This window comes from Citrus clementina, unplaced genomic scaffold, assembly GCF_000493195.1.
Source record: "Citrus clementina cultivar Clemenules unplaced genomic scaffold, Citrus_clementina_v1.0 scaffold_8, whole genome shotgun sequence".
In the NCBI taxonomy this organism is placed as follows: domain Eukaryota; kingdom Viridiplantae; phylum Streptophyta; class Magnoliopsida; order Sapindales; family Rutaceae; genus Citrus; species Citrus x clementina.
In genome coordinates, this window is record NW_006262022.1 from 24,146,384 (window position 1) to 24,169,141 (window position 22,758).

A 22,758-nucleotide genomic window follows, 5' to 3' on the forward strand; every position below is an offset into this window, starting at 1 on the left:
CAGTATGTTCAAGGTTTAAAATTTCAATTTACAACATTTATGAGATATTTAACGAAGTTGTAAGTATTAACCGATTGTTATATGAAAGTAAAAGAATTACTCAATTTATGTAGGAAAAAATCAGCCCCAAAGTTTTGATATAGTGATTTTAAGTTTTTTTTTAATTAATTTATGATCAGACAGAAAAAAAAAAGAATATATATATATATATATATGTGTGTGTGTGTGTGTGTGTGTGTAGAGCAATATATTTGACCATAAAGACACTAAGAGGGCCACATAAACAACACCCATTGCTTTTTTATCGCTTACTTCTTGATATATTTTTTCTTTCCCCACAAAATATAGAACATAAGGCCATCTCCAATACTTAACACTATTTTGGTGTAACAACAATACAAAAAATGTACCTTTTTCATACCAAATTATTATTTTATCTCCAACACATTTACACTAAATTTTACACCAAAAAAATATTCTTCTTTTTATTCTTTTAATTCTCAAGAATTAAGTCAATTAACACAATAAATATTACTATTAATATAGATAATTAAGTAATAAGTAATTTTATATCGATTAACAAAAAAAAATAGAAAATTATGAACAAATTAAGATTTTGCAAAGAAGATCTCATTAAGGCCAAGCATCTCAAAATACTTCCAATAATATTGGCCAATATTTTGATGATATCGGAGGATCTAATAATGATCTCCCAGATTACTAAATAATTGTTCTAATTTATGCTGCTAGTAGTAGTAGCTTTTTAAATTTATGTTAATTTAATTTTTAATTTTTTATTTTGTAATATGTAATCTAGTAACTAATGTTATTGACATTTTATATTTATTATTAATTTTTGTGTTGAATATTTTTTATTCAAAATATTAGTATAATATTCAAAAATTAAAATAATAACAAATAATAATAACAACTTAAAATATTATATAAAATAAGACATATATGTAAATAAGAAAAAGTAATAAAAATATTTGAGACTTTTTTTCTCTAACACCAAATGAATAGTGTTGCACCATATTTGATGCAATACTATTCATAACATCATTTTAGTGTTGATTTTGATGTTGCATTGGATACTATTAATAACACCATTTTAGTGTTAATTTTAATGTTATATTAGAGAAATATTTTACACTAAAAATAATATAAAAAGTGATTTAGTATTAAGTTTAGCACTACATTAGAGATGTCCTAAGAAGTCATTTTTATCGCCCTCCTATTAATATCATCTTCCAAAAATCAGTTTAAATTTTATCCACCGGCCCATTAAAAAAAAAAAAAAAAAAGGTAAGATGTAACCACTTCAACAAGAAGTGCAAAAATGATGTTGACGACGAGAGCGCGAGCTGCCAAAAGTAGTTAGTGTTATTTTTTTTTTTTTTGGGATATTATTATTATTATTATTATTTAAAAGAACTGTTATTGTCTCCTTGCTCAGTGTGTACTCTCTTTACTTGATGGCCGCTGTATATATAACCAATCACTTTTCTTGGAACTTTATAAAATCCAGAAACAAAAAACTAGAAGCATATAAATCATATATTGCTTCTATTGATTGGCCAATCAGAGCTTGCCACCTTTCATTTGCTGCTTCGCAAGATGTCAGATCTCAAGCTCAGGCCTGAGATCTCATTCGCTGAAACCTTCTTGTGCAGTGCTTTTGCTGCTTGTTTTGCTGAGGTATTATTATTCTTATTTTTGTTAATTAATCACTCCCCTGAGTCTCTCCCTAAACTTTGCTTACATGATTTTTATAATGTGTATCAATCGGGTTAATTACCAGTTTGTTTTTTTGTAGTAAAGCTTAACTACACGCGCTTTGTTTGGCTTTTTGTGCATTTTTCTTTCTGTAGAGTTTGATTCTAGTTTCTGGGCTTGTTATTTGAGTTGTTAAAATGAAACTGTAGGAAGAATTGTCTATATTTTGATTTTCAGAAAACCACAAGATGAAATTGTGATTTAAGTGGAAATTTGAGCAGAAGTTTAGTTTGCTTTTTTCATGATGTTACCAATTTAAGCTTAAATTTGGCTAAAAAAAAGTTTGTCCAATCCACGTGTTTAATTTGGTTTGAATCGTTTTTGATTCTTTGAACTCGAGAGTTTCACATTTTAATATATGTACCTGCGCGTATCCAGCCTTAATCAACTTGTTTTACTTATTTAATCAACTATTTTAATATTTTTAACAACATTTGGTTTGATTTACTGAAATAACAAATACCCATCACTTGAATTTGGCTTGAATTTGGTATTTGACATGAGTCACAAGTTTAATTACTTCGTAGTTTGTTTGGGATCATGCTGCTTAATGCTTTGAATGTTGCAGCTGATCAATTTATATTTGTTCTTCTTCTTGTTATCGTTTTTAATGAGTTCTGGTTGCATTTACTAGTTATTTTGCGAATGGGTTTTGCAGCTTTGTACTATCCCTTTGGATACAGCTAAAGTAAGGCTTCAGCTCCAGAAGAAAACAGCCAGCGGTGATGGGGTTAGTGTATCTAAATACAGAGGATTAATGGGTACAGTCGTAACGATTGCGAGGGAAGAGGGTTTATGGGCTCTATGGAATGGCGTAATAGCAGGGTTACATCGCCAGTGCATTTATGGAGGCTTAAGAATTGGGTTATATGATCCTGTAAGTATCGTGTATGTTTCCCATTCATTGATGTGATACAAGTTGATCTTTATTCACAAAATGGTCATTGGACAGGTTAAAACCATTTTAGTTGGCGGTGATTTCGTTGGAGATATTCCTTTATACCAAAAAATATTTGCAGCTTTGCTGACTGGTGAGTTCATTTGTTGATTGCCTGCTGCGCTAAAGTGGGTAGATCTTACATTAAAATCTTGGCTTGCCTACGTGTAGGTGCACTGTGCCTGTTATTTCTTTGCATTTGATTTGTCATTTTGATTTGTTAGGTATATTCTAGTTTAACCAAATGTAATTAAAAATTAAAAAAAAATTCACTTGGAACAGGTGCTATAGCAATTGTGGTGGCTAATCCAACTGATCTTGTTAAAGTTCGACTTCAGGCTGAAGGGAAATTGCCATCTGGAGTGCCTAGGCGTTATTATGGGGCCTTGGATGCTTATTGCACCATAGTCAGACAGGTTAGTTTCTATAATAATTCTTTATTTGTGTTTTATATATTTAGTTATTTTTATTATTTCAAACTTTAGGAAGGACTGGGGGCCTTGTGGACGGGACTTGGACCCAATATAGCACGAAATGCTATTGTAAATGCTGCTGAACTAGCCAGTTATGATCAAGTAAAAGAGGTGAATTCATTGCATTGAGTCAGCTCGATATACTTTTTGACAGTTTTAAAGTTGTTGTTATTACTTCTATGATTGTTCTGGTTATGTCCTAATGTCTTCATACTTATGCAGACAATTTTGAAAATTCCAGGGTTCACGGACAATATTTTCACTCATATCCTAGCTGGTCTTGGTGCAGGCCTCTTTGCTGTCTGTATTGGTTCTCCCATTGATGTGGTAGGGTTTCTGTCTCCACTTCTACTTTCAGCAAAGAATAATAGTCTAGCAGCTCCCAATATATCAATATCATTATATAGGCTGACAACTAAAGTATGTTGCCTTTTGCTGTTGAAAAAACAACCAGCATATGTTAGAAACTATGAAGAATGTGCGTATTTGATCCTCATCAGCTTGTAATTTTCTGTTTTCCAATTGACACGGGTCCTCAGTGGGTGGAATTGTTTTCCAAGCTTTCTTTGTAAGTCTATAGAACCAGTCACAGTCTCTACATAATAGGAAACAGCATTATTGATTGGAGTTGGCACCATTGAATGGATGAGTAAAGCTGATGAACATAAATGTTTATGTGTGTTGTATAAATGCTTAATACCTCTTAATTTGAACACTGTTGTTATGGTTGTAGTGTAATCTACATCAGACTGTATCAAGGCTATAAAAATAAAAGTGTTCTTGAAGTTTTTTCCCTGTATTATGAAGTGATTTTAATAGGCTTATTGATGGATGAATTATTGAATCAATATTGGTTTGAATGCCATGCATCTATATTCCAGGTGAAATCTAGAATGATGGGAGATTCAGCCTACAAAAATACTGTTGATTGTTTCATCAAGACCTTGAAGTATGAGGTATGCTACATTAATTTTTATATTTTCTCTTTTTCAGCTTTTTTAGGCTTTAAGCATCACCTTTCACCCCAAAACAAAAAAAGGATTTTAGTTATCGCATTGGAGCAACTGACGTGTATAAAGTCTTGAAATTGATAAAAATCCTTGACACTCGGCATTTTATGAGCTGTTTAACATCTCTTAGAGATAGCTGGTTGTGTCCCATTCAGATAGTTCCATTCTTCACAGATTTGTTGGCCTGTGTCATATTGTATGAAAGACAGCTTGCCTTTTTCCAGTGAGTAGAAACTTAGTAAAGCTAATGAATTGCAGGGATTCTTGGCCTTCTATAAGGGGTTTCTACCAAATTTTAGCCGACTGGGATCTTGGAATGTGATCATGTTTCTGACCCTTGAGCAAGTAAGACCATAAAGCTGTTGTTGATTCTAGTCTTTCTCTATTATTTCTTTGCATTTTGTAAATGATTTTTGGTACATTTCATGCTATCTCTCTGTTACTTGTTAATCGCATTGTTGGTAGGATTTCTATTTGCTTCTACTTGACATATCACAATGATCTCAAAAAGGCCATTCTTATTCAGTCATGAAAATGCTTACCCGTTTTCTAATCTCCATGACAGGCAAAGAAAGTTTTCATCAGGGAAGTGTATTTTGACTGATTGAGTTTTACAAGCGGAACTAGCAGCTTTTGCTTGATAGTCCCACAAAATTATAGTTTTCCTGAAGAGAGAAAGTTGGCTCTGCACATATTACTTTCCACTGCCATTTATAGAGAGGGAATAGTATCTTTGTGACTATTCATTGGACTTGAAATTAGATTTATCAGGGGTAAGACTACAAGGTAGTTCTTCTCCATGTTATTTGATATTTGATACAATGCTACACTGTATTCTGAATGATGTAAAACACATTTTCTGAGCCTTCAACAAATATTGCTTTCATGTTCTATAATGTGAGAGAGAGGCGGTGCCAGTTGATGTGTGCAGCAGCTGCATTGATGTAACCTTGTCATACCATTGATGTCTCCTTATACTAATTTATATCGCTCCATCAGTTCTAACATATTGATTATATTTTTCAGTCTAACATTTAAAGGGATTAATCCAAATTACCAAACTAGCACATGCCATACATACAGTATCGTTAATTACATAGAAATCCTACCAACATAATAGCACCCTAAGGAAAAACGACAGATACCTGAAAGTCTACAAACCAGCCGCTTCATGCTTCCAAAAACCCTAGAACCATGTGTAACAAGCTAGCCGGAAACACATTATGTCTTGGAACCCAGGTAAACCCTAGCCTTGATGATGGATCCATTTCCGAGCTTGAACCCAGGGCTCACTGGAAACCCCACAATCTGCACTGCAGGCAGCCTGCCACCGGAAAATTTGACAACACTTTCCATATACTGTGGGTGAAACTCAGCTCCCCTGCTCGCCTCAAACTGACAAGGCGCTGGGTCAAGTGAGAATGCTAGTAAGTGAAGCAACCAAACTGCTTTAGCCAACGTTAAGAACTCGCCATAAAACTGACTCCTTGGATGGTTTCCAGCCAATACTTGGCGTTGCTGCTCCAAGTCTCCAAACAAGGACTCTTCCATTTTGGGATGAACAATAGCTAGATACTTCTTGGCGCAGAATTTGCCAAAATGACAGGTGGGCAAAATTCCCAGAAGCTCAACAGGATCCATGGCCTTCATATCACGGTATTGTGTGAAGCAGTCACGGCGGTACTGATCTGGGTTGATAAGTGAGGAGAGGCTACCATCCATGTAGAAAGTCTCGTGATCAAACCCTTGGAAGATTTTGCAAGAAATGTAGGACTGGAGTGCATACTTAGCGTGATGGGTTGATACAACCGAGGTTGCAGAGCTGTTGATGGTGTCAGGGCCATTGCCAGCTGCAGCCCCGATGGAACGAACAGCTGCAGCTATGTCCCAGTGTGCAGCGCGCATGAGGGATAGCAGCTGCAATGTGAATGACTTAGACGATTCTTTCACTTGGCACATTGTTACTTCAAACAAGTCCGGTGACGGTGCTGCTGCAACTGTTGATAGTAATTGGCACTATGTAAGATTTCTGCACTCATTTTTGAAATTATGTACATATTAATTCATTTCAATATTTATAATATACGTTGGTAGGAGGCATGATTTCGTACCTTGACTGCTGCAGTTGACTTTCCTCTTGGAAAGAGACCTTCCCTTTTTGCCTCCATTGTTGTTAAGACCAGTTACAGTCTTGAGCTTCTCCTTCAAGTTATCAACTTCAACTTCTCTAGCCTTCAGTTCCCTCTTCAACTCCGCCACCGCCACCTCGTACGGTGCCGCCACCTCCCTCACCAGAGCCCCACCGCTGACATCGCCACGGCGACGACCACCACCAAAGCTCCTCCGCTTAAACCTCTCTCTCAAAACACCAATCTTCCTGAGCTCCCCCACCACGGCCACGTCAGCCACCCTCATTCTCTCCGGGTCCCACGGGCAATGCGCCTCTTGTAAGCTCACGTAGGCCCTCTTCATCGCCGAAACGGCGTCGAATACCTCGTTCATTGTGGTTTCTAATTCCATCACTCTCTCTATACTCACCACCTTGCTGCTGTTATCAATCCCTCTCCCTTTTGTCTCTTCTTCTTCGTCATCTTCTTCAGAGGAGTCGTTGCAATCGTCATCGTTTTGTTCCCCGTATTCTTCGACGGCGACATTTTGGGAATCTTGACGGACGTTCGCAAGTGGGTGAAGCAAGCAAGAAGCAGTCACTCTCTGTATCAGATCGGAGAAGTTTGACACCCTTGTTGCCATATCTCCTTTCTTCGTCGCCTTAAACGGACCGTTTCTGTCCAAAAGCACCCAAGTGAGAGAAAGCCAGTAAGCAGGGATCAACTGAGTAGTTAATGCTGCAACGTTGCCACTTTACTATATAAATTAATAACCCTCTGTCTCTCATCCCCCGCTCCCATGTGGTTACGCAGATAATAATAATAAATATTGATACCGTCACGTCAAATTATCAATATGGTTTGTGAAAGTAACTAGTAGGTTTACAGTGTTATCATCACATGTATTTAGATTTTTTTAGATATGCTCCTGTATTACAAAGTGTATATATCTAAATAAGAAAAAAAATGAGATTGAAATTTGTCAAACATATGAGTTCGAGGTAAAGTAGTTGTACAAAAGTCAGTCACAGAGAATCAAGAGTTTCTTTTGTTCAATGATTCAACCTCTCTCATCTTCAACTCTTGGTTCAAAAATAGGGCTTGCACATATTTTTTAATCCCCTATATTTGTATCATGTGTATTTTTCAATTAATTAATGAATGTACACTTGATAATAATCTAATGGATGATGAAATGTGCATGACTTGCATCTAAGATATTATTCAACTTAATTGTAAAGAAGTTAATTATGGCCAATATTGTCATTTCATTTTATTACACTATTGAGTAAACATTTCAAAAAAAAATGACAACAATAATAAAATTTTAAGGACTATTATTAGGTAAACAGGACACATGAGTAGTGTAGCTAACCTGTTAATGTGGCCATTATCAGATCGCAAAGTGAATCTTGGTCGGTTTTGTTTGTGTAACAGATCTCTGTTGAACTGAACAGAGTTCCAAAACTCCAAGCCCTTTGGTTCTACTTCCAGGTCATTTGGGTTGTTCTTTTCCTTCCTGAAAGATTACCCAAAATACAAAAGAATCAATCTTTTAAGAAACTATTTGTATTTCGTGCCAGTGAACGGAAGAGTAGAAAGGGAAGGACTTGTGAGGTTTTGGGACACTTATATGGTTTAGATTGCAAGTTGGTAGCTATGATTAGGATCAGCATCTAGTTTGAGCTGAGAGTGACTGGGGTATAATGTTTGTTACTCACATTGATTCTGCTAGTGGTTGCTTTTTTATCCTAGATTCTTTGATTCCAAACTGATGAAGTCTTTTTAGAATCTAAGATCAAATGACTATGATAACAATTGGGTTGATGTAATTTTTGCTTTATCACATACAGAATCATTTGCCACTGAAAAAAGAAAAAAAGAAAAAAGCGGAAAGCTTTTAGTTAAGTTGAAATGGATGTGTCGAAGTACTGGGTTCTGAGGAAAGGTGATGGGGTAGGCTCACAAGCTAAAGAGGGTCATCCCACGTGACCACATGAGTGATTTTGTAGTGAAAATTGAAGCCAGTGTTAGCCAATTGTGTGCCTATTTCATATTTGAAAGGGCAGAAAGTTAATTTGGTGCAAAGGTTTTATATTATCTGTAGGAAATAACTGGTCTTTCTATTTCTTAAGCTCTTGATCCTAGTCCAAACGACCATGCTACTAAAATTAAATAGGCTTTTAATCTCTGTAATCTTTGATTCAATTCTGATGTGTTTGATGAATCCCTGAAAAAATCTGCTGTAATGATTGTAACTTGAGTTGCTGAGTCTGCAAACAAGATTGTATAGCTTGAAATCAGAGGATCTAAAAAGTTAAGAGAGAAAGTGGGGACTATGAGATCTGATGTGATAATTGCATTTGAACATAATGTTGTTGATTGAATTGCAGCAAAGCAAAATTGCATGAAGGATGAGCCCAAAGAAAAAGCTAAGTTTCAGTATAAGCCCTGTGCCAAGCAAATGGCAGTCTCCATGGATGAAATCTTAACAGCATCAAGGTTCAGTATTACATCAAAGGTTAAGATGATTACCTTGAACCGCCACGGCGCATGGAACAGAGGAACACACTAGGGATCATTGTCTTAGTCTCACAAATATAGAGAGAGATGATATTGGAGACCGATACAATAACCAGGTACCCCAAAATGCATGACTATATAATGATCATGTAGTATACTGATACTGCAGTAAGGACATGACAAAAGAAAGGTGTTCAATTTGATAAGAACCTACAAATGTTTTAACTCAAAGTCACCACTCAGAATTTTTTTTCAAATTATCGAAGATTTGGATACTTCTATTCTAACATTATCCAATACTGATTGCATGCATTTTGTGTTGTGTTTTGCCATTTAAAGGATTTAAAGGTGCAAAAGATGGAAAGATTCTTCATAATTAAATTTTTCTCTGTGATAAATTTGGCAAGTGCTTTGCTGTAGTTTGTTGGTATTCTCCTGTAAGTATTATCCTAGTGCTTTGCATTGGGACAGACCGGGACGCTAAATTTCAAGGACAGTAAGGGCAGTTTGATTAATTTTCTCTTGTCATTATGAGGCTGGTGTTGAATGAGGAAGGAAAATGATTTTGGCAGAGGTGTTTGGAGTCTCAAGCTTTATCGACAAAGTACATGGCTTGAATGAAAAGGACGAAACAGCGGCTACTGGTTCTGGCTGTATGGATTATGCATGTGAAACTGTTAAGTTGATGCTTTTTGAGATTCTTATCCTTTCAATCAGAAATGTCATCAAGAATTTAGTTTAAGTTAGGCAAATGTCGAGATCTCAGTAGCGAGTTGAGTTAAGATTGCGTGTGTGTGTGTGTAATATAATATAAGATAATACATAACATGTATGTCAAAGAGAGGTTGCCGAGCTCTTAGGTGTCATTAGCTATCAAACCCCTGCAATTGGCGTTAGCGATAAGCTAATCACAGGAAATAAATAATGCATCGTCCTATAATGTTTTCTGATTTCTGGACGATACGTCGTCTTGTTTTTATGCAACACGTCAACATGTCGTACACGTATAATAAACATCAGCCTAAACCTGTATGACTCAACGTGCAATTTTTTTTTTTTTTAAAACAAAATTGCACATGTCTCTTTGTTCATAAATTAATTTACTGCATGCAGGTTTTAATATTAATGATAGCACGACATTATGGTATAATTTTTATCATGGTATTAAAGATTTTTCATTTTTTTAACATCTTCAAGCATTCCCCAATTCAGCAATGAACATTCTGAATCAAAGCTTAAGTCCTTTACTAATTACTGTTCTGCTTGATTTTGACTCTTTATTTGAAGGTCGGTTTATCATTTTAGCTGTAAACTAGGTTTAACTTTGATCACTCTCGTGTGTGTGCTGAAATTACCAAGTACGTACAGAATGAAATTACAGAACAAATTTGTCGTTACTAAATGGAATAATGTCTTAGCTGAGGGTTAATTGGAGAAGTACAGTTGCTGCTGATCATTCAGAGCAATTAAGGTAAGCTCTTTGAACTGGATCTTTGTCCATTCCAGCGTCAGAATGCTAAACTTAACTACAAAAGAAGGATCAAGGAACACAATTTCTTTATTTACAAACTAAAACTTAATGAAAGCTCAAATTGTTTGACGGCCACATATTCTAAACTAAATGTCGAACATTTCAAGCGCCAGCTCAATAGGAACGGAAAAGTGGAGCTCACTCAGAACCAAATTAATGACGAGTGAGGGTAAGTGGCTCTGGTCTATTGCTAGCTTATGTGCCTAATAATTTTGAATACATGAGTTTGAGTCCCAACAATGAATGAGACTCGACTTTTTTTCTCATGAGAGTTTATTTGGTTCTTCTCTTTAGGGTATAATAATTTTTTTTTAATATATATTAAGCAAGAGTCGTTATTCGGATTGTACTATACTAAAATTATAAAGAAGAACCGTGATTATTTTTTAATTATAAATATTATTTGAGTTACGATTGTAATATATCATAATTTAAAAAAAATAATAATGACGAGTGGGGATCATTACTCCACATTTCGCAATCGAAAAAGTTATTTCCCCTTACTTTAACCGCGACTCGCGCCCCGAATTCAACGCACCATTTTGAGAATAATTGAAAACACACCGTTTCGACGCATTTTTCCTTTCATTTTCATGCGATCGAGGCCTTTTACTTTTTGTACAACAACCGCAAACAATAGCAATAGTTTTGCACCTGCAAACAGAAATGCACTCTCTCACGCCCAACGACGGACGAGCCACAGACAACGGACCACCGCCATCACGCGATCGAGGTCTTCGTTGCCACCACCGACAGTCACGCGACCATCCTCATCCACTCACAAAGTTAGTTTATTGGGAAATGAGTATTGGTGCTGGAATTGTTGTTGCTGGAAGTGATTATTGGAATTGTTGTTTGATAATTTTAAATTATTTGGCTGATTGGGAAATGATTATTGGTGCTGGAATTGTTTTGGTGCAAGAATTGTTACTGCTGGTAGTGATTATTGAATTTTCTGTGCCTTGAGATGGAGTGTGACAATTTTTTTCTTTGTTTTAGGTAAAATGATTAGAATTCTCATTTGATTTAATCTTCTTCAGAGTTTTTAGTAAAATATAAATTGCAGTTTGTAGTTTGTGGAAGTTCTGTAACCTAGCCAAATGTTGTGGTTGAAAGCAAAAAGAAGGATAAAGCATGTGCTGGCGACGTCGTTTTGGTTTGAAATTAATTGAAGCATATCCTCACCTACGTGCTGCCCACCTTTTTCGGCTAAAATTAAAGGGAAAAAAAATAAAAGAATAAAGTAAAACGACGTCGTTTTTCACAATTTGGGGCGCGACTTGAGGTTTGACCTGGGGTGTGTAGCAGCGCTGTTTCGCAATATATGATTGGTCGGTAGGCTCCCCGCTTGGGCAATTACTCTCTTCAACAAAACTGAATGCCAGATAGGACCAACCATGCAAGTACAAGCACGAATTTCCCAACTACCCATTCTATTCAAACATACAAGTAGGCGATAAGGTTTCCAAGATATTTTAGCAAGATATTTTCTGGGTCATCAAGACGCCGACTTTCCGTACAACAAAGCTACTAAAATAAATATCTTCGCAGATGCCCATCTCCAATCAATCACCGTGACTTAGAAAGATTAGACTTAGAAAGGCAAGTGTGAAAAGATGGAGCGTGTGAGGAGGCCAGACAGAAGTGATGTTCACTTGTCAAAGGAGGAAGAGGCTAAAATGGAAGATGAGGTGAGGGAGAATTTTGAAAATTTGGCTCCCAAGCGCCATACTAAGCCTCAGAGGAGTGACTATTCCTCTCAATATGTGGATGCTTTTGCCAATGGCAGTGATTCCAATCAAGAGTATTCACAGTTTCAGCACCTCCAAGCAAACGATTCGCAGGTTTGTTTCCATTTCGAGGTAAAATTTTAATTTGTGCGTATATCGGGAGTGGAAACCCGGGTCTATTGCTTGGAAGGCAATTATCCTAACCGTTGAACGACAAACGCATGCTGCTCTAATAAATATTCATGTTAATATATTTCCATCAATGTAATCTTCTATTTTGGTTCACTTGTGCTTTTCTAATCGCTGCCGTATGCTTCACGCCTTCATCCGACAGCAGAAGCTCATTTGGAATGGAAGCGAAGTGACAGAGGAGTTCCAGGAGACTGAATACTACAAAGATCTCAACCGCATTAACAAGGATCACCACACGGTACAACTATCCCTGTCAAATTTCATTTTTCATTTTGCAACTCTTGCAACAGTGAAATCATATACAGAACCCAATCATAACTTGCCACGCGCACTAGATCTGCCCTCGCTTATTCAAATAATTAAAAGTTCAAAGTACTTCAGACCAAAAAAAAAAAAAAACTTGCATAACACGGTTCTGAAAATGAAAAAGAAGATGTTACGTCTGGAACATGATTCATCGTAAGCCTGTCTTGTTTTCTTGTTTCCAGACAGGAACAGGATTTATCAAAATGGAAAATGCAAATGGCAAATCCTTCATCCTAGCTCCGGACAACGACGATGCCCATCACAGCTCCTGCAAGGGGAACCCAGCGACTAATGAGTGGATTCCATCTGCAGATGATTCGGTACTTCAACTTCAGAGAGTGTGTGTGTGTGTAGTGATCTTTACACTGCCCCCACTTGATTGCAACATTTCTTTGTTTCAGGTTGTTTTTTCTTCAGACAAGCCAAAAAGGAGTGAGAATTGACGACAAGGCCTATTGTCTTCGAACAAAGAGCAAGACGGCGTTGCCAGCTTCTTCTGTCTTCTGCTTTTGATCAATGAGAGCTAAGAATGGTTGTGTGGGGTGTGTTATGTAGCCTGTAGATGCTTGTGGTATTTGAATTGTAATTCTAACTCCTATGATGAATTTATTATTTAATAAGCATCAGCTCTGTTCAGAGAAAGGTTGTATTTTTGAAGTATGGACTATGGAGAAGTAACCTTAAATGATGGCTAGTCTTTTTGGGGTGGCACCCACTTGCTCATTTCTCTTTGAGGTAACTTGTGCTTAAGTGGCTTCTCTTTGCAGCCTTTACTTCCATTGAAGAAACTAATCTTTTTCTTCAGCCAAAAAATGTTGCCAAATAACTCTCGAACCTTTGACGCGGAACAAGAACATCTGAATTCAATAAGCCTTCGCTCCAAATCTACTGGGTTCAGTTAATCAATTACTATCATGAAATTAAAGAGCAATGCGAGTGATACACCTCTTTCATTATTGAATTTAAAAAGCCAAATGCATTGTCCACCACAATAGAAATGGGAAGGGAAATTTTTTGTAGAACAAAATAGGTAAGTGTTTGTGTAGTGAAGAAAATTCCCCAAAATCGTACCAGCGTTTTGCCCTGCTTGCTACACTGGTGTCAACTTGGACTACCGTCAACTTGTGATAACCATGTATATTCATGACAAACAAGAGCAGGCAGCGTTTGGAAGCAGTGCAAAATTTCTTCAACGATCATATGAGAACAAAGTTGATAGTAGATAATCAGATATAAATTTTTAAGAAAAGGAAAGAAGAAATGAAGCATTTACAAAAACTCTATAGCTAAGTGGAAAAACAGCTTGTTTGTTGAAGTATCTCATCAAAACATATTGCAGAACTCTATATTGTAATGCCATCCACTTTGTGATATTTGTAACTATTAAGTGAGCATACAGCTTCTGTGTTGAAGTATCTTACCAAAAATTCAAACCTGATAACAACCAAATCAGTGGGATCTTTCTGAAGTTCCAAAAATGAGGAATATATTGCATAAATGGAATTGTCAAAATGTAACCGATAAAATGCCTCTGATAAGTATCCGATCTGCATTTAATAAAACAACAGAAAGATAGAAATTCAATTTTAGGGAGAAACAAATGGAATTATGCTTTTAACCGCGTCGACTGTCATAACAGAAAAAAACTAACAACAATAAATTAAGCAATAAGGACCAGGTAATTCAACTATGAGTGTTCTGTTACCATGTGATCAAACCTTATCTGTCACATGGCCCAAGTCCAGGAACAAACAGCGTATTCTATTGACCGCTATTTCCAGAACATAGAAGCAACAATAAGAATATTGAAGGCCAATGAAACAAAATTTCAATAGACTCGCACCTTCCTCCAGTTACAAACTCTCTATCGCAAGCCCTGACAACACCCTCCATACTGCCCACCCCACTTCCGAAAAGGTTCATCTGTTTTCCGCCAAAATCACACTAGCATTAACTAACGTAAATAATGATAAGATTTACTTATATGGAAAAGAACAGTGATTTTCTTCTGATTTAAGCTTTTCAATCATTTCACATTTCCATGCTAGCTAGCAGGTACTAAAACAAGAATAGCTGGAGCCTTCAGAAAGAAAATAAACAGTCACTGCAGCAGTTACCTACTTACCTTATTATTGTCTCAAGCATGTTAAAGGTCACAGTTTGTTACCTACAATTTGTTATCACTGTCTAAAACATGACAAATAACAAACTGGGATCTTCAAGAAGTTCCAGACATGAGCATGTAAGGAATATAGCTCATATTTGGAATTGTCAAAATTGCTATTGATATGAATGGTTCCGACGATATTCCACCTGCATTCATAACACGATGGTCAAGTAAATGATAAATTGAAAGATAGAATTTCAATATTGAGGAAAAACACACTGGAATTATAATTTTAATGGCATTGATTACAATAGCAGAAAAGAACAAACAATAATAAAAACGCATGACATTAAATTATGCAAAAGTGTTTTATTACCATTTAATCAAACTTTAAGCATCATATGTGGAACAAACAGAGTTTTTCTTGTGATTGCTAGTGCTTGAACACGTAAGCAATAATAGAAGGGTATATAAGGACATTATTGAAAGAAAATAGAAGTCAATGAGTTCTGGATGAAATGTAGAGCCTCCAGCTTTAACATTTCAATATACTTGCACTTTCCTCCAGTTACGAACACTCTCCACTGACCCCCTACCAAAAATGCCGCATTTCTCTTTCATCGGAGCTACATTGGATTGACTACTGCAAATAACGATAGGATTTACTTAAATATAGCAAGTAAGTTGCATCTCAGTCCGTGTATCAATCATATGGAAATGACGATAGCATTTTTTTCTTCTGCTTTAAGCTAATCAATCATTTCACTTTTCCATGTTGCCCTAGCAAACTCTAAAACAAGAATAGCTGGAGAAGTTTTACCAACAAAGCATTTTCTTACCCTTCCAAAAGAAAGTAAACAGAAACTATAGCAATTACCTTATTATTGTCTCAAACATGTTAAAGGTCCCAATTTTCTATATACCTTAACAAGCTTGATACAGTTACAATTCAAAATTCAATCACCAAATCTGGCACAGAATAAACTCCTTAATGTTCTTTTTGTTTTTCTGACACATTCGAAAGCTGCAGGATTAATAATAATACAAAATCTTTCAACATTATTAATTTTTTTTTCCCTTAGAAAAGGGAACCATAAATCATCAAACTTTATCCTTCTCATTATTCACCTAAATCTTCTATTAAAGAATGGTAGGAACATTCAAAAGAAGCCCACTCAATCATATTACAGTTTGAGATAGCCTTACAATGTCTTATTCCAGTACCATGGTGATCCAAGTTGTATGTTTCTTGTTCTGAATTAGTGTTAATAAGGATACAAATTGGGGCAGATCCTCTATTTATTCCAATATGCAGGCTACAGCTGTTCCTTCCACCCTAATTGTGGGTAGTGAATGTGTAGTTTTTGACTGACTTTAACCCTAGAAGTGGATGCTAACATTTCAAGTCTATGAATAGATGGGAAACAGAAATGAAAAACTAGGACACCCGTATTACATGAACGTAGAAGAAATTTGTAAGCAAAAAGGGATTTTCTTCTGATGTTCGAACATCCATGCGAATGTGTTCAGATTTCCACAATATAAGTTTACCAAATATCAAGCTGTGGTTACTGTCCTCAGAGATCAATGGTTCCCCAGAAGCAAACAAAAGAAGAATAAAAAGTCAAGATCAAAGAGCCTATGGTGCTATAACCAGTTATGCTGCATATATTGTAATCCGTGTTGCGCCTATACTATTACATAATTATTATATTGCAAAGATAGATTTTCTTTTTACTGTGGTTTAATTTTTTGAGAATTTCCATCTCCATGTTGTGCCTATACTATTATGTCTTTCTTGCCTAAGAAGAGATTGTCAATCTGCAAATAAAATTTCAAACTCTTCCTCTCAGAATATCCTCTACCTAGAAAGATAAGGAGAAGACCTAATGGTCATAAAAGCTATTGCTCTATTCTAAGCTAAAAAAATTATGACATCTACTTGAAGCCATTCATGTTTTAGAAGCAGAAGATAAGCATATGCACATCCCACACCCTAAGAAAAGAGAGAGAATAAATAAGATATAGTCACTATCAAAGGCAAGGAGCCTGTATCCACATGCTGAACGAAAAACTAGAGACATATATATGACAAAGTTCCATTTCTGTATCTTCACATATTGATCAAGTCCACCCAAGGAAAATTTTGGCACAAAGGAATCTGTTAATGCAGACATTAACCCGTCATGTGCTTGAAACAGTTATTGATTTACACCTCTTTTTTGGATTCCAAAACTTGATGGACTGTGAGGAAAAGTTCGCAATTAGACCTCGATCTGAAATTATATAGTAGAGGGAACAAAACTGGAAAAAATGTCAGCTTCAAACACAAAAATGTTAGTATCAAACCGATAGGCAGGAGCCTGAAAGCCTGAAACCCCTGTTCCCAACACATATTGAATAAGAGAGCACAACTAACTCTAATTATATGATATACCATAGATTTGAATGCATTTCAGAAATGGTCCCTGTGGCAAATCCCAAGTGACTGATAGCTTTTGTGCAGTATTAAAGTCAATTAGTGATTTAATAAGAACAGAAAAAAAAATGTAAAAATAGGGATCTCACAAGGTAAAGTAAGAAAATTAAGCACCTAAGAACACAAGCCGATTATTTAAATCACCACCTTCAATGTGAAGAATTTGGTATTCCAAATAAAAAGAAATTTAAAAAGTTTTAAAATCTTTCCGATGAACTACTATCTTCACTAAAAATTGTTATATAGATTGTCTAAGGTTAGTTCTGGTCCCCTTTCAAAAAAAAAAAAAAAAAAAAAGGTCAGTACTTGTCATCCCAAATTGCTAAATATCACCGAGAAGATACATGCACTACCCCAATTTTACTCTCATTTAGTTAATAAACAGAATACCTTTCAAATCATCATTAGCTGTAGCAAATTCTGGAGACTTGTTGGAAGAAGAATCTGCATTATCTTTGTTTACTTCAGCATTTGGAGAAGATGATTTGACATTATCATCATTGGACTTGAATTTTGTTAAGGAAGCATCAGAAGAAGTATCCATATCGCTTGATCCATTGCTGTTTCCATCTATGGAGTCCGTTGTGTTTACGTTCTTTCCACCACTCTGATCCACAAAATATAAAAGCACACAATTCAAGAGTAAAATTGTAAAACATACTCACTACATGCTTAGATGAGCCAGCAATAAAAAGTTTTCATTTGAGTAGCGCAAAATTGTAATACAATATTGAAAAGAAATAGCAACATAATACACGATCAACTTAAGGCAGTTGTAGGGGTGTTAATACATAATTCAATTTAGATTTTGTGGCTTTAAGAAAGACACATTTAATAGAACAAATCGAAAAAGAAAACCCACTGGACAATGACACATATGCATGGGTCAAACAATTCTAGGTTGTTCTTCAGTGGCAAGGGAATCTATTCATAAGTGATGAATGGACAGTACAATATATATAGACTTCTCTCTTAAGGTATAGTAACCATACCATCTGAGCTACGAGTGATTTGTCCTTGAGCTCTTGCTGATGTTTCTCTGTCACCCAAAGTGAGTTTAATACATAACTCTCAAATCCTGGAGGTGGAATGATTAGCTCATTTTCCTATCAAACATATGAGATAAAGCATCAACTAATTAGTTTATAGCCACCAAATCTCAAATGATAACTGGTGGGCTACATATTTTAGATCTTAATGCAAGTATATATGTACAGCAAGTTTATGCATGTGTGTAAGCAAGTTAATGCAAGTATATATGTACAGCATGTTTATGCATGCGTGTGAGTGAGATTGCATGTAACATGTCCAAATATAGCACATCAATTAGGAGGCCACTACCTCTTCTGTCATAATATCCTTATCTTTTCTCGATGCTGCAATAAGTGAACAGCCTACTTCTTGAACAGGTAAATTGGCAGGGTTTCCTGGAGGATATGGCACAGACTTGGATGTCAATGAATTAAATTGATGAGAAGATGATGAGATGCCTTGAGGAACTAGCTCAGGTCCCTGTAATGTGAACATAGTCAATTTAACCCTTAACATATACAGTTCCTCGAAAAGGAATTTGGAGGGGAAAAAAAAACTGAATCTTATAACAATGCTCACTATTAAAGGGGACCTCCTTGATCCCATTGCACTGACCCCGGAGTTGAAAGCTGCCAAACACACACATGAAGCACAGTACATAATTCTTTTTTTACACGTATAGCATCCTAACGGGATAAACTCCAAAGTAAATGCTCCTGTTGAGGCAGCTTGTATTTTCGTTTTCTCAGTTTAATCAGGATCGCTATAAAAAGGCTTAAGAAGATATCCAAGAAGTTAATAGCTGATTTTAAATAGAAAATAACCTATCCACCGTATGGTTTCCTTCAGAACTTAATTAGCACCACTATACAGTAAAGATGAAAAATATCTTTACTGAATTTAGCATGAAAATAGGTGCATAAACAAGGTTGAATAAGTAACTAATTCAAAAGATGACTACTTAAAAAAAAAAATCGTTGTAGCAATCAATTCTACAATATTGAACTGAACCAAAGGTACGTCTAGGGACATACAAGAATCAGCATCAGTTATCACGCGTGAAATTGCTTGATGATTCATCTCGTGCTCTCCTAGTGGATGAGGATCAGTCTGCCGTCTAGCTCCCATCAGTTGTCCAATCTAATTAAAAGTACAAACAGTAAAGAAATGACTAAATCACGTCTAACAGCATAAATAAAAAAAATCCACCGAATGGAGAAAAAGGGGATAAAAATTTAATTAACGAGCACCATCACATTCGGACCCTCCCCTGGAGCATGGCCCCTTAGCTGCTGTGATCCATACATTTCGTAGAATACTAACCACCACTCGTGCAGAAAGCCATCGGGGACATCAATCCCTAGAAAAATGAAAAATACCAATAAATATCTGTTAAAAACCAATAGCCATTAGCACAGTTTAGCAAGTTTAGAATGGAAATTTACTTCACCAATTAAAGAGTCCCCATCACGTGCAGATAGCCGGCAACTAGACAACAACGACAAAAAGTGCTCTACTGTGACCCCCAAAAAAAATACATTGAAGTTCATGGCTGTTTTTGTCGTTGTCATCAGGTTGCGACTCGCTAGTCGCTTTTTGATAATCTCATTCACAAATCCTTACACTAATTATGAGAAGAATGCAAGTAGATTACTGCTCGTGATCAAAATAAATTATAAATTGATTCTAAGTCAGTTAGCAGGACTAAAGAACACTAAACTTTCTCTCAAATGACTACTAAATAACAATAATTTTTTTTAATCGCATGAATTAAAAATAAAAATGTAATAAAATACCCGGAGGAAATGAAGGATGCAGCACGACATTGGCCTCTCTCTTGAAAATATCTGCAGTTTGATGCATGTTCTTTTTTCTCATATAATCATACAAATACCTATCAAACCTGCCGAAATGAATAAATAAAAATAATTAACCTAAACAATCACATTAAAATTAGGCAAATTAGTTTAAGAAAACACTTGAAAATTATTTTAAAAAAAAAACTCACATCATACGGTGATCCCAATCAGACATGATTGATAAAGAGCCTTTGAAACAAGGGAGGAAACTACTTTCAAATTGTAAAGAAAAAAGTAATTGTTTTTGTTTTTGTTTGAGATACAGAGATATGGTGAAGGGAGAGGGGACTAGAGCTCATGCAAGAACCAAATTCAAGTTACCAACTTGAGGATGTTTTTGAGCAGGTACAGTCAGTATATATTTTGTAATTTAAGGACCCGGGACGTGTCAGTCGTCGAATGATTCTTCAGTGTGATATACACTTCAGCGATGAAATGAGCAAATGAAGTGCCTGTTTGATGAGACACGAGGGCATGAGATTAGAACGAAAGATGCTAACGACTGGAGCTGAGCTAAACTCTCAGTGGACCCAAAATTGTTCAATAGTGAGTTAGTTGGGTTAAGATACTCTGCTCTGTGTTTATTCTTTGGTGTGCGATTTTTTATTTATTTATAATAGTAACCAATAAATCGCAACCATCTAAATTAATAACACAATATCTCAACCATAAAGGCTGGGTGTCAAATCAGAGAAAAACTATGTAAGCAAGTCTTACCACCTCATCAATCTTATATTTGTGAAGCTTTACGATCCTCTTTTATATTTTATCAATTACGACATGGTGATAGTGAAATAGGTTGAATTACTATTTTGTCATTATATACTCAAATAAATAAATAAATAACTCAAGTGCATATTAATAATTAATAAACAAAAAAAAATTAAATCTTATATATATACCATCACTAAAAGATATATGATAAAAAATCTTTAAAATCTCAATAGAACTCCGATCAAGGAGGGAATTGCGTGGGATATACCTCGTTTCCCTCATAATACCTAAAATATACCTCAATCTATTAAAATCTATAACTTTACACATACATATTTAAAAAAACTAAGGAAAGTACAAAAATAACCTTAATAAAATGCTAATAAAAAAGTAATACTCGATTCATTTAATCTACTTACTCGACTTCTTACTCACTAGATACTCGATTTATTCAATTACCTTCACTTCTTACTCGACTGAATGCTCAACTCACCAGACTTCATACATGACTTCATACTCGACTAGATACTCGACTTATTCAATTGCCTTTACTTTTTACTCGACTGAATACTTAACTTATCAGATTTCATACCCGACTTCGTACTCGACTAGATACTCGACTTATTCAATTGCCTTCACTTTTTACTCGATTGAATACTCAACTTACCAAACTTCATACTCGACTTCGTATTCGACTTATTCAATTGCCTGCACTTTTTACTCGATTGAATGCTCGACTTACCATGCTTCATACCCGACTTCGTACTTGACTAGATACTCGACTTATTCAATTACCTTCACTTCTTACTCAATTGAATGTTCAATTAATCACACTTTACTTTTTTAAAAATATTAATACTCGACTCAATATACTTATCCGACTTAATACTTGACCTCTTTAAAAATTACATAAATTTTACTCGACTTGTTCAAAAAATTTACTTGACTTTTACTTAATACTCGACCACTTAATACTCAACTCATTTAATATGCTTACTCGACTTCCTACTAGACCATATACTCGACTTACTTATCTCCAATTCTTACTCGACTAAATTCTCGACTTACACAACTTCGTACTCGACTTCTTCCTGCACTGAGAGGAAAAAATGTGTGGATTCTTTATTTTTTAAAGATTATTTTTAACTTTTCCTATCTTCATGAGGTATATGTATGTAATAGGGTATAAATTTAATATTTAAAGGTAAATTAGGAATATTTAAATAAAAAACCCCGATCAAGAGAAAATCCTATTTTAAAATGGTGGATTCCACTATTTAAATTTAAAATGCTAAAATAAGTAAGAAATTTACATGAGCATTGCTATGAGTGTGCCAAGGCCTCAAATGGGGATCCATTAGATTTATAATTAGATTTATTATTATAAATCGATAAATCCTAGTTCTCCCACCTTAAAACTCACTACCCTATAATATAATAAAACTTCACTGAATCATCTCATCCCACCACCTCAACATGTAAGTATTAGTAAATATATTATAATTTTTTTACTGTTTTAGTGTAAAATCAAATTAACTTTATTTTAAAACTATAGCCGTTAATATTTACTAAACACTTCAATATTGTAACTCTTGGCAAAACTAATTTTTTTTTTCCGATAAAAACTACTTATATAAGAATACATTCCGTAATACTATCAAATTATCATCTCTACTCGCATATTGTCTGCTTTTAAGTTAATTAATTTTTGTTCTGTACAATTTAATCTACCATGCTCTTTTTTTTTTTGGTGGGGGGTGGGGGGGGGGGGGGGGGGGGTTGGGGGGGGAAAAAAAAAAAACCCCCCCCAACCTCTTTTTTGGAAATGGGAATTAAAACGGGAAAAATTTGGGGGGGGTTTTTGGAAAATCCCCCCCCCCCCCACAAAAATTTTTAAAATTGGCCCCCCCTTCCCTTTAAAAAAAAAAATCGGGGGAAAAAAAAATTTTTTTTGGGGCCTCGGGGGGGCCCCATCCCCCCC

At 35.5% G+C, this 22,758-nt stretch overlaps 4 protein-coding genes across 11 annotated transcripts; 2 read left to right on the forward strand and 2 right to left on the reverse strand.

The window, feature by feature from the left end:
• The first annotated feature begins 1,460 nt into the window (after nucleotides 1-1,460).
• On the forward strand, nucleotides 1,461-5,139 carry LOC18035008 (mitochondrial uncoupling protein 2). The gene is made up of 9 exons (XM_024178830.1): nucleotides 1,461-1,698; nucleotides 2,435-2,653; nucleotides 2,729-2,807; nucleotides 2,996-3,129; nucleotides 3,199-3,297; nucleotides 3,409-3,513; nucleotides 4,068-4,142; nucleotides 4,455-4,541; nucleotides 4,762-5,139. Exons 1-9 carry the CDS (start codon nucleotides 1,618-1,620, stop codon nucleotides 4,798-4,800), a joined length of 918 nt encoding a protein of 305 aa, XP_024034598.1. The 5' UTR covers nucleotides 1,461-1,617; the 3' UTR covers nucleotides 4,801-5,139.
• An 85-nt stretch (nucleotides 5,140-5,224) lies between these two features.
• Nucleotides 5,225-9,035, reverse strand: LOC18034024 (protein GRAVITROPIC IN THE LIGHT 1). The gene is made up of 4 exons (XM_006424934.2): nucleotides 8,840-9,035; nucleotides 7,680-7,823; nucleotides 6,308-6,981; nucleotides 5,225-6,193 (listed from the first exon to the last, which is right to left on the reverse strand). The coding sequence occupies exons 1-4, from the start codon at nucleotides 8,884-8,886 to the stop codon at nucleotides 5,418-5,420; spliced, it is 1,641 nt and encodes a 546-aa protein (XP_006424997.1). The 5' UTR covers nucleotides 8,887-9,035; the 3' UTR covers nucleotides 5,225-5,417.
• A 2,779-nt stretch (nucleotides 9,036-11,814) lies between these two features.
• On the forward strand, nucleotides 11,815-13,274 carry LOC18034409. 2 transcript variants are annotated; one of them, XM_006424937.2, is made up of 4 exons: nucleotides 11,815-12,220; nucleotides 12,426-12,518; nucleotides 12,769-12,906; nucleotides 12,988-13,274. In XM_006424937.2, the coding sequence occupies exons 1-4, from the start codon at nucleotides 11,975-11,977 to the stop codon at nucleotides 13,027-13,029; spliced, it is 519 nt and encodes a 172-aa protein (XP_006425000.1). In that variant the 5' UTR covers nucleotides 11,815-11,974; the 3' UTR covers nucleotides 13,030-13,274. The 2 variants fall into 2 exon arrangements, with proteins under 2 accessions (XP_006425000.1, XP_006424999.1); XM_006424936.2 differs by having other exon boundaries at nucleotides 11,816-12,202.
• Nucleotides 13,275-13,380: 106 nt separating this feature from the next.
• LOC18033629 lies at nucleotides 13,381-20,439 on the reverse strand. 7 transcript variants are annotated; one of them, XR_002904236.1, is made up of 11 exons: nucleotides 20,213-20,438; nucleotides 20,001-20,107; nucleotides 19,455-19,564; nucleotides 19,239-19,344; nucleotides 18,784-18,833; nucleotides 18,514-18,684; nucleotides 18,165-18,278; nucleotides 17,563-17,779; nucleotides 14,008-14,899; nucleotides 13,658-13,773; nucleotides 13,381-13,471 (listed from the first exon to the last, which is right to left on the reverse strand). XR_002904236.1 is itself a non-coding variant. In XM_024178816.1 (9 exons), exons 1-9 carry the CDS (start codon nucleotides 20,236-20,238, stop codon nucleotides 14,805-14,807), a joined length of 996 nt encoding a protein of 331 aa, XP_024034584.1. In that variant the 5' UTR covers nucleotides 20,239-20,438; the 3' UTR covers nucleotides 13,518-14,804. The 7 variants fall into 7 exon arrangements, 1 of the variants encoding a protein (XP_024034584.1); XR_002904238.1 differs by lacking the exon at nucleotides 13,381-13,471 and having other exon boundaries at nucleotides 13,518-13,773; nucleotides 14,008-14,133; nucleotides 14,712-14,899; XR_002904237.1 differs by lacking the exon at nucleotides 13,381-13,471 and having other exon boundaries at nucleotides 13,518-13,773; nucleotides 14,008-14,133; nucleotides 14,430-14,899.
• Nucleotides 20,440-22,758: the final 2,319 nt, after the last annotated feature.

Bases quoted from the DNA above. Each gene is read 5' to 3' on its own strand.
- LOC18035008 (XM_024178830.1), top strand. From the start codon at position 1,618: ATGTCAGATCTCAAGCTCAGGCCTGAGATCTCATTCGCTGAAACCTTC. The intron at 1,699-2,434 runs GTATTATTATTC...TGGGTTTTGCAG, and splicing joins TTGCTGCTTGTTTTGCTGAG to CTTTGTACTATCCCTTTGGA. The intron at 3,298-3,408 runs GTGAATTCATTG...ATACTTATGCAG, and splicing joins GTTATGATCAAGTAAAAGAG to ACAATTTTGAAAATTCCAGG.
- LOC18034024 (XM_006424934.2), bottom strand. From the start codon at position 8,886: ATGATCCCTAGTGTGTTCCTCTGTTCCATGCGCCGTGGCGGTTCAAG. The intron at 6,982-7,679 runs GTTAGCTACACT...GCTTTTGGACAG, and splicing joins GATAATGGCCACATTAACAG to AAACGGTCCGTTTAAGGCGA. The intron at 6,194-6,307 runs GTACGAAATCAT...TACTATCAACAG, and splicing joins AGTCAACTGCAGCAGTCAAG to TTGCAGCAGCACCGTCACCG.
- LOC18034409 (XM_006424937.2), top strand. From the start codon at position 11,975: ATGGAGCGTGTGAGGAGGCCAGACAGAAGTGATGTTCACTTGTCAAAG. The intron at 12,221-12,425 runs GTAAAATTTTAA...ATCCGACAGCAG, and splicing joins AGGTTTGTTTCCATTTCGAG to AAGCTCATTTGGAATGGAAG. The intron at 12,519-12,768 runs GTACAACTATCC...TCTTGTTTCCAG, and splicing joins TTAACAAGGATCACCACACG to ACAGGAACAGGATTTATCAA.
- LOC18033629 (XM_024178816.1), bottom strand. From the start codon at position 20,238: ATGTCTGATTGGGATCACCGTATGAT. The intron at 18,685-18,783 runs GTGAGCATTGTT...TTCACATTACAG, and splicing joins CAAGGAGGTCCCCTTTAATA to GGACCTGAGCTAGTTCCTCA. The intron at 18,279-18,513 runs GTAGTGGCCTCC...TATGTTTGATAG, and splicing joins AGGATATTATGACAGAAGAG to GAAAATGAGCTAATCATTCC.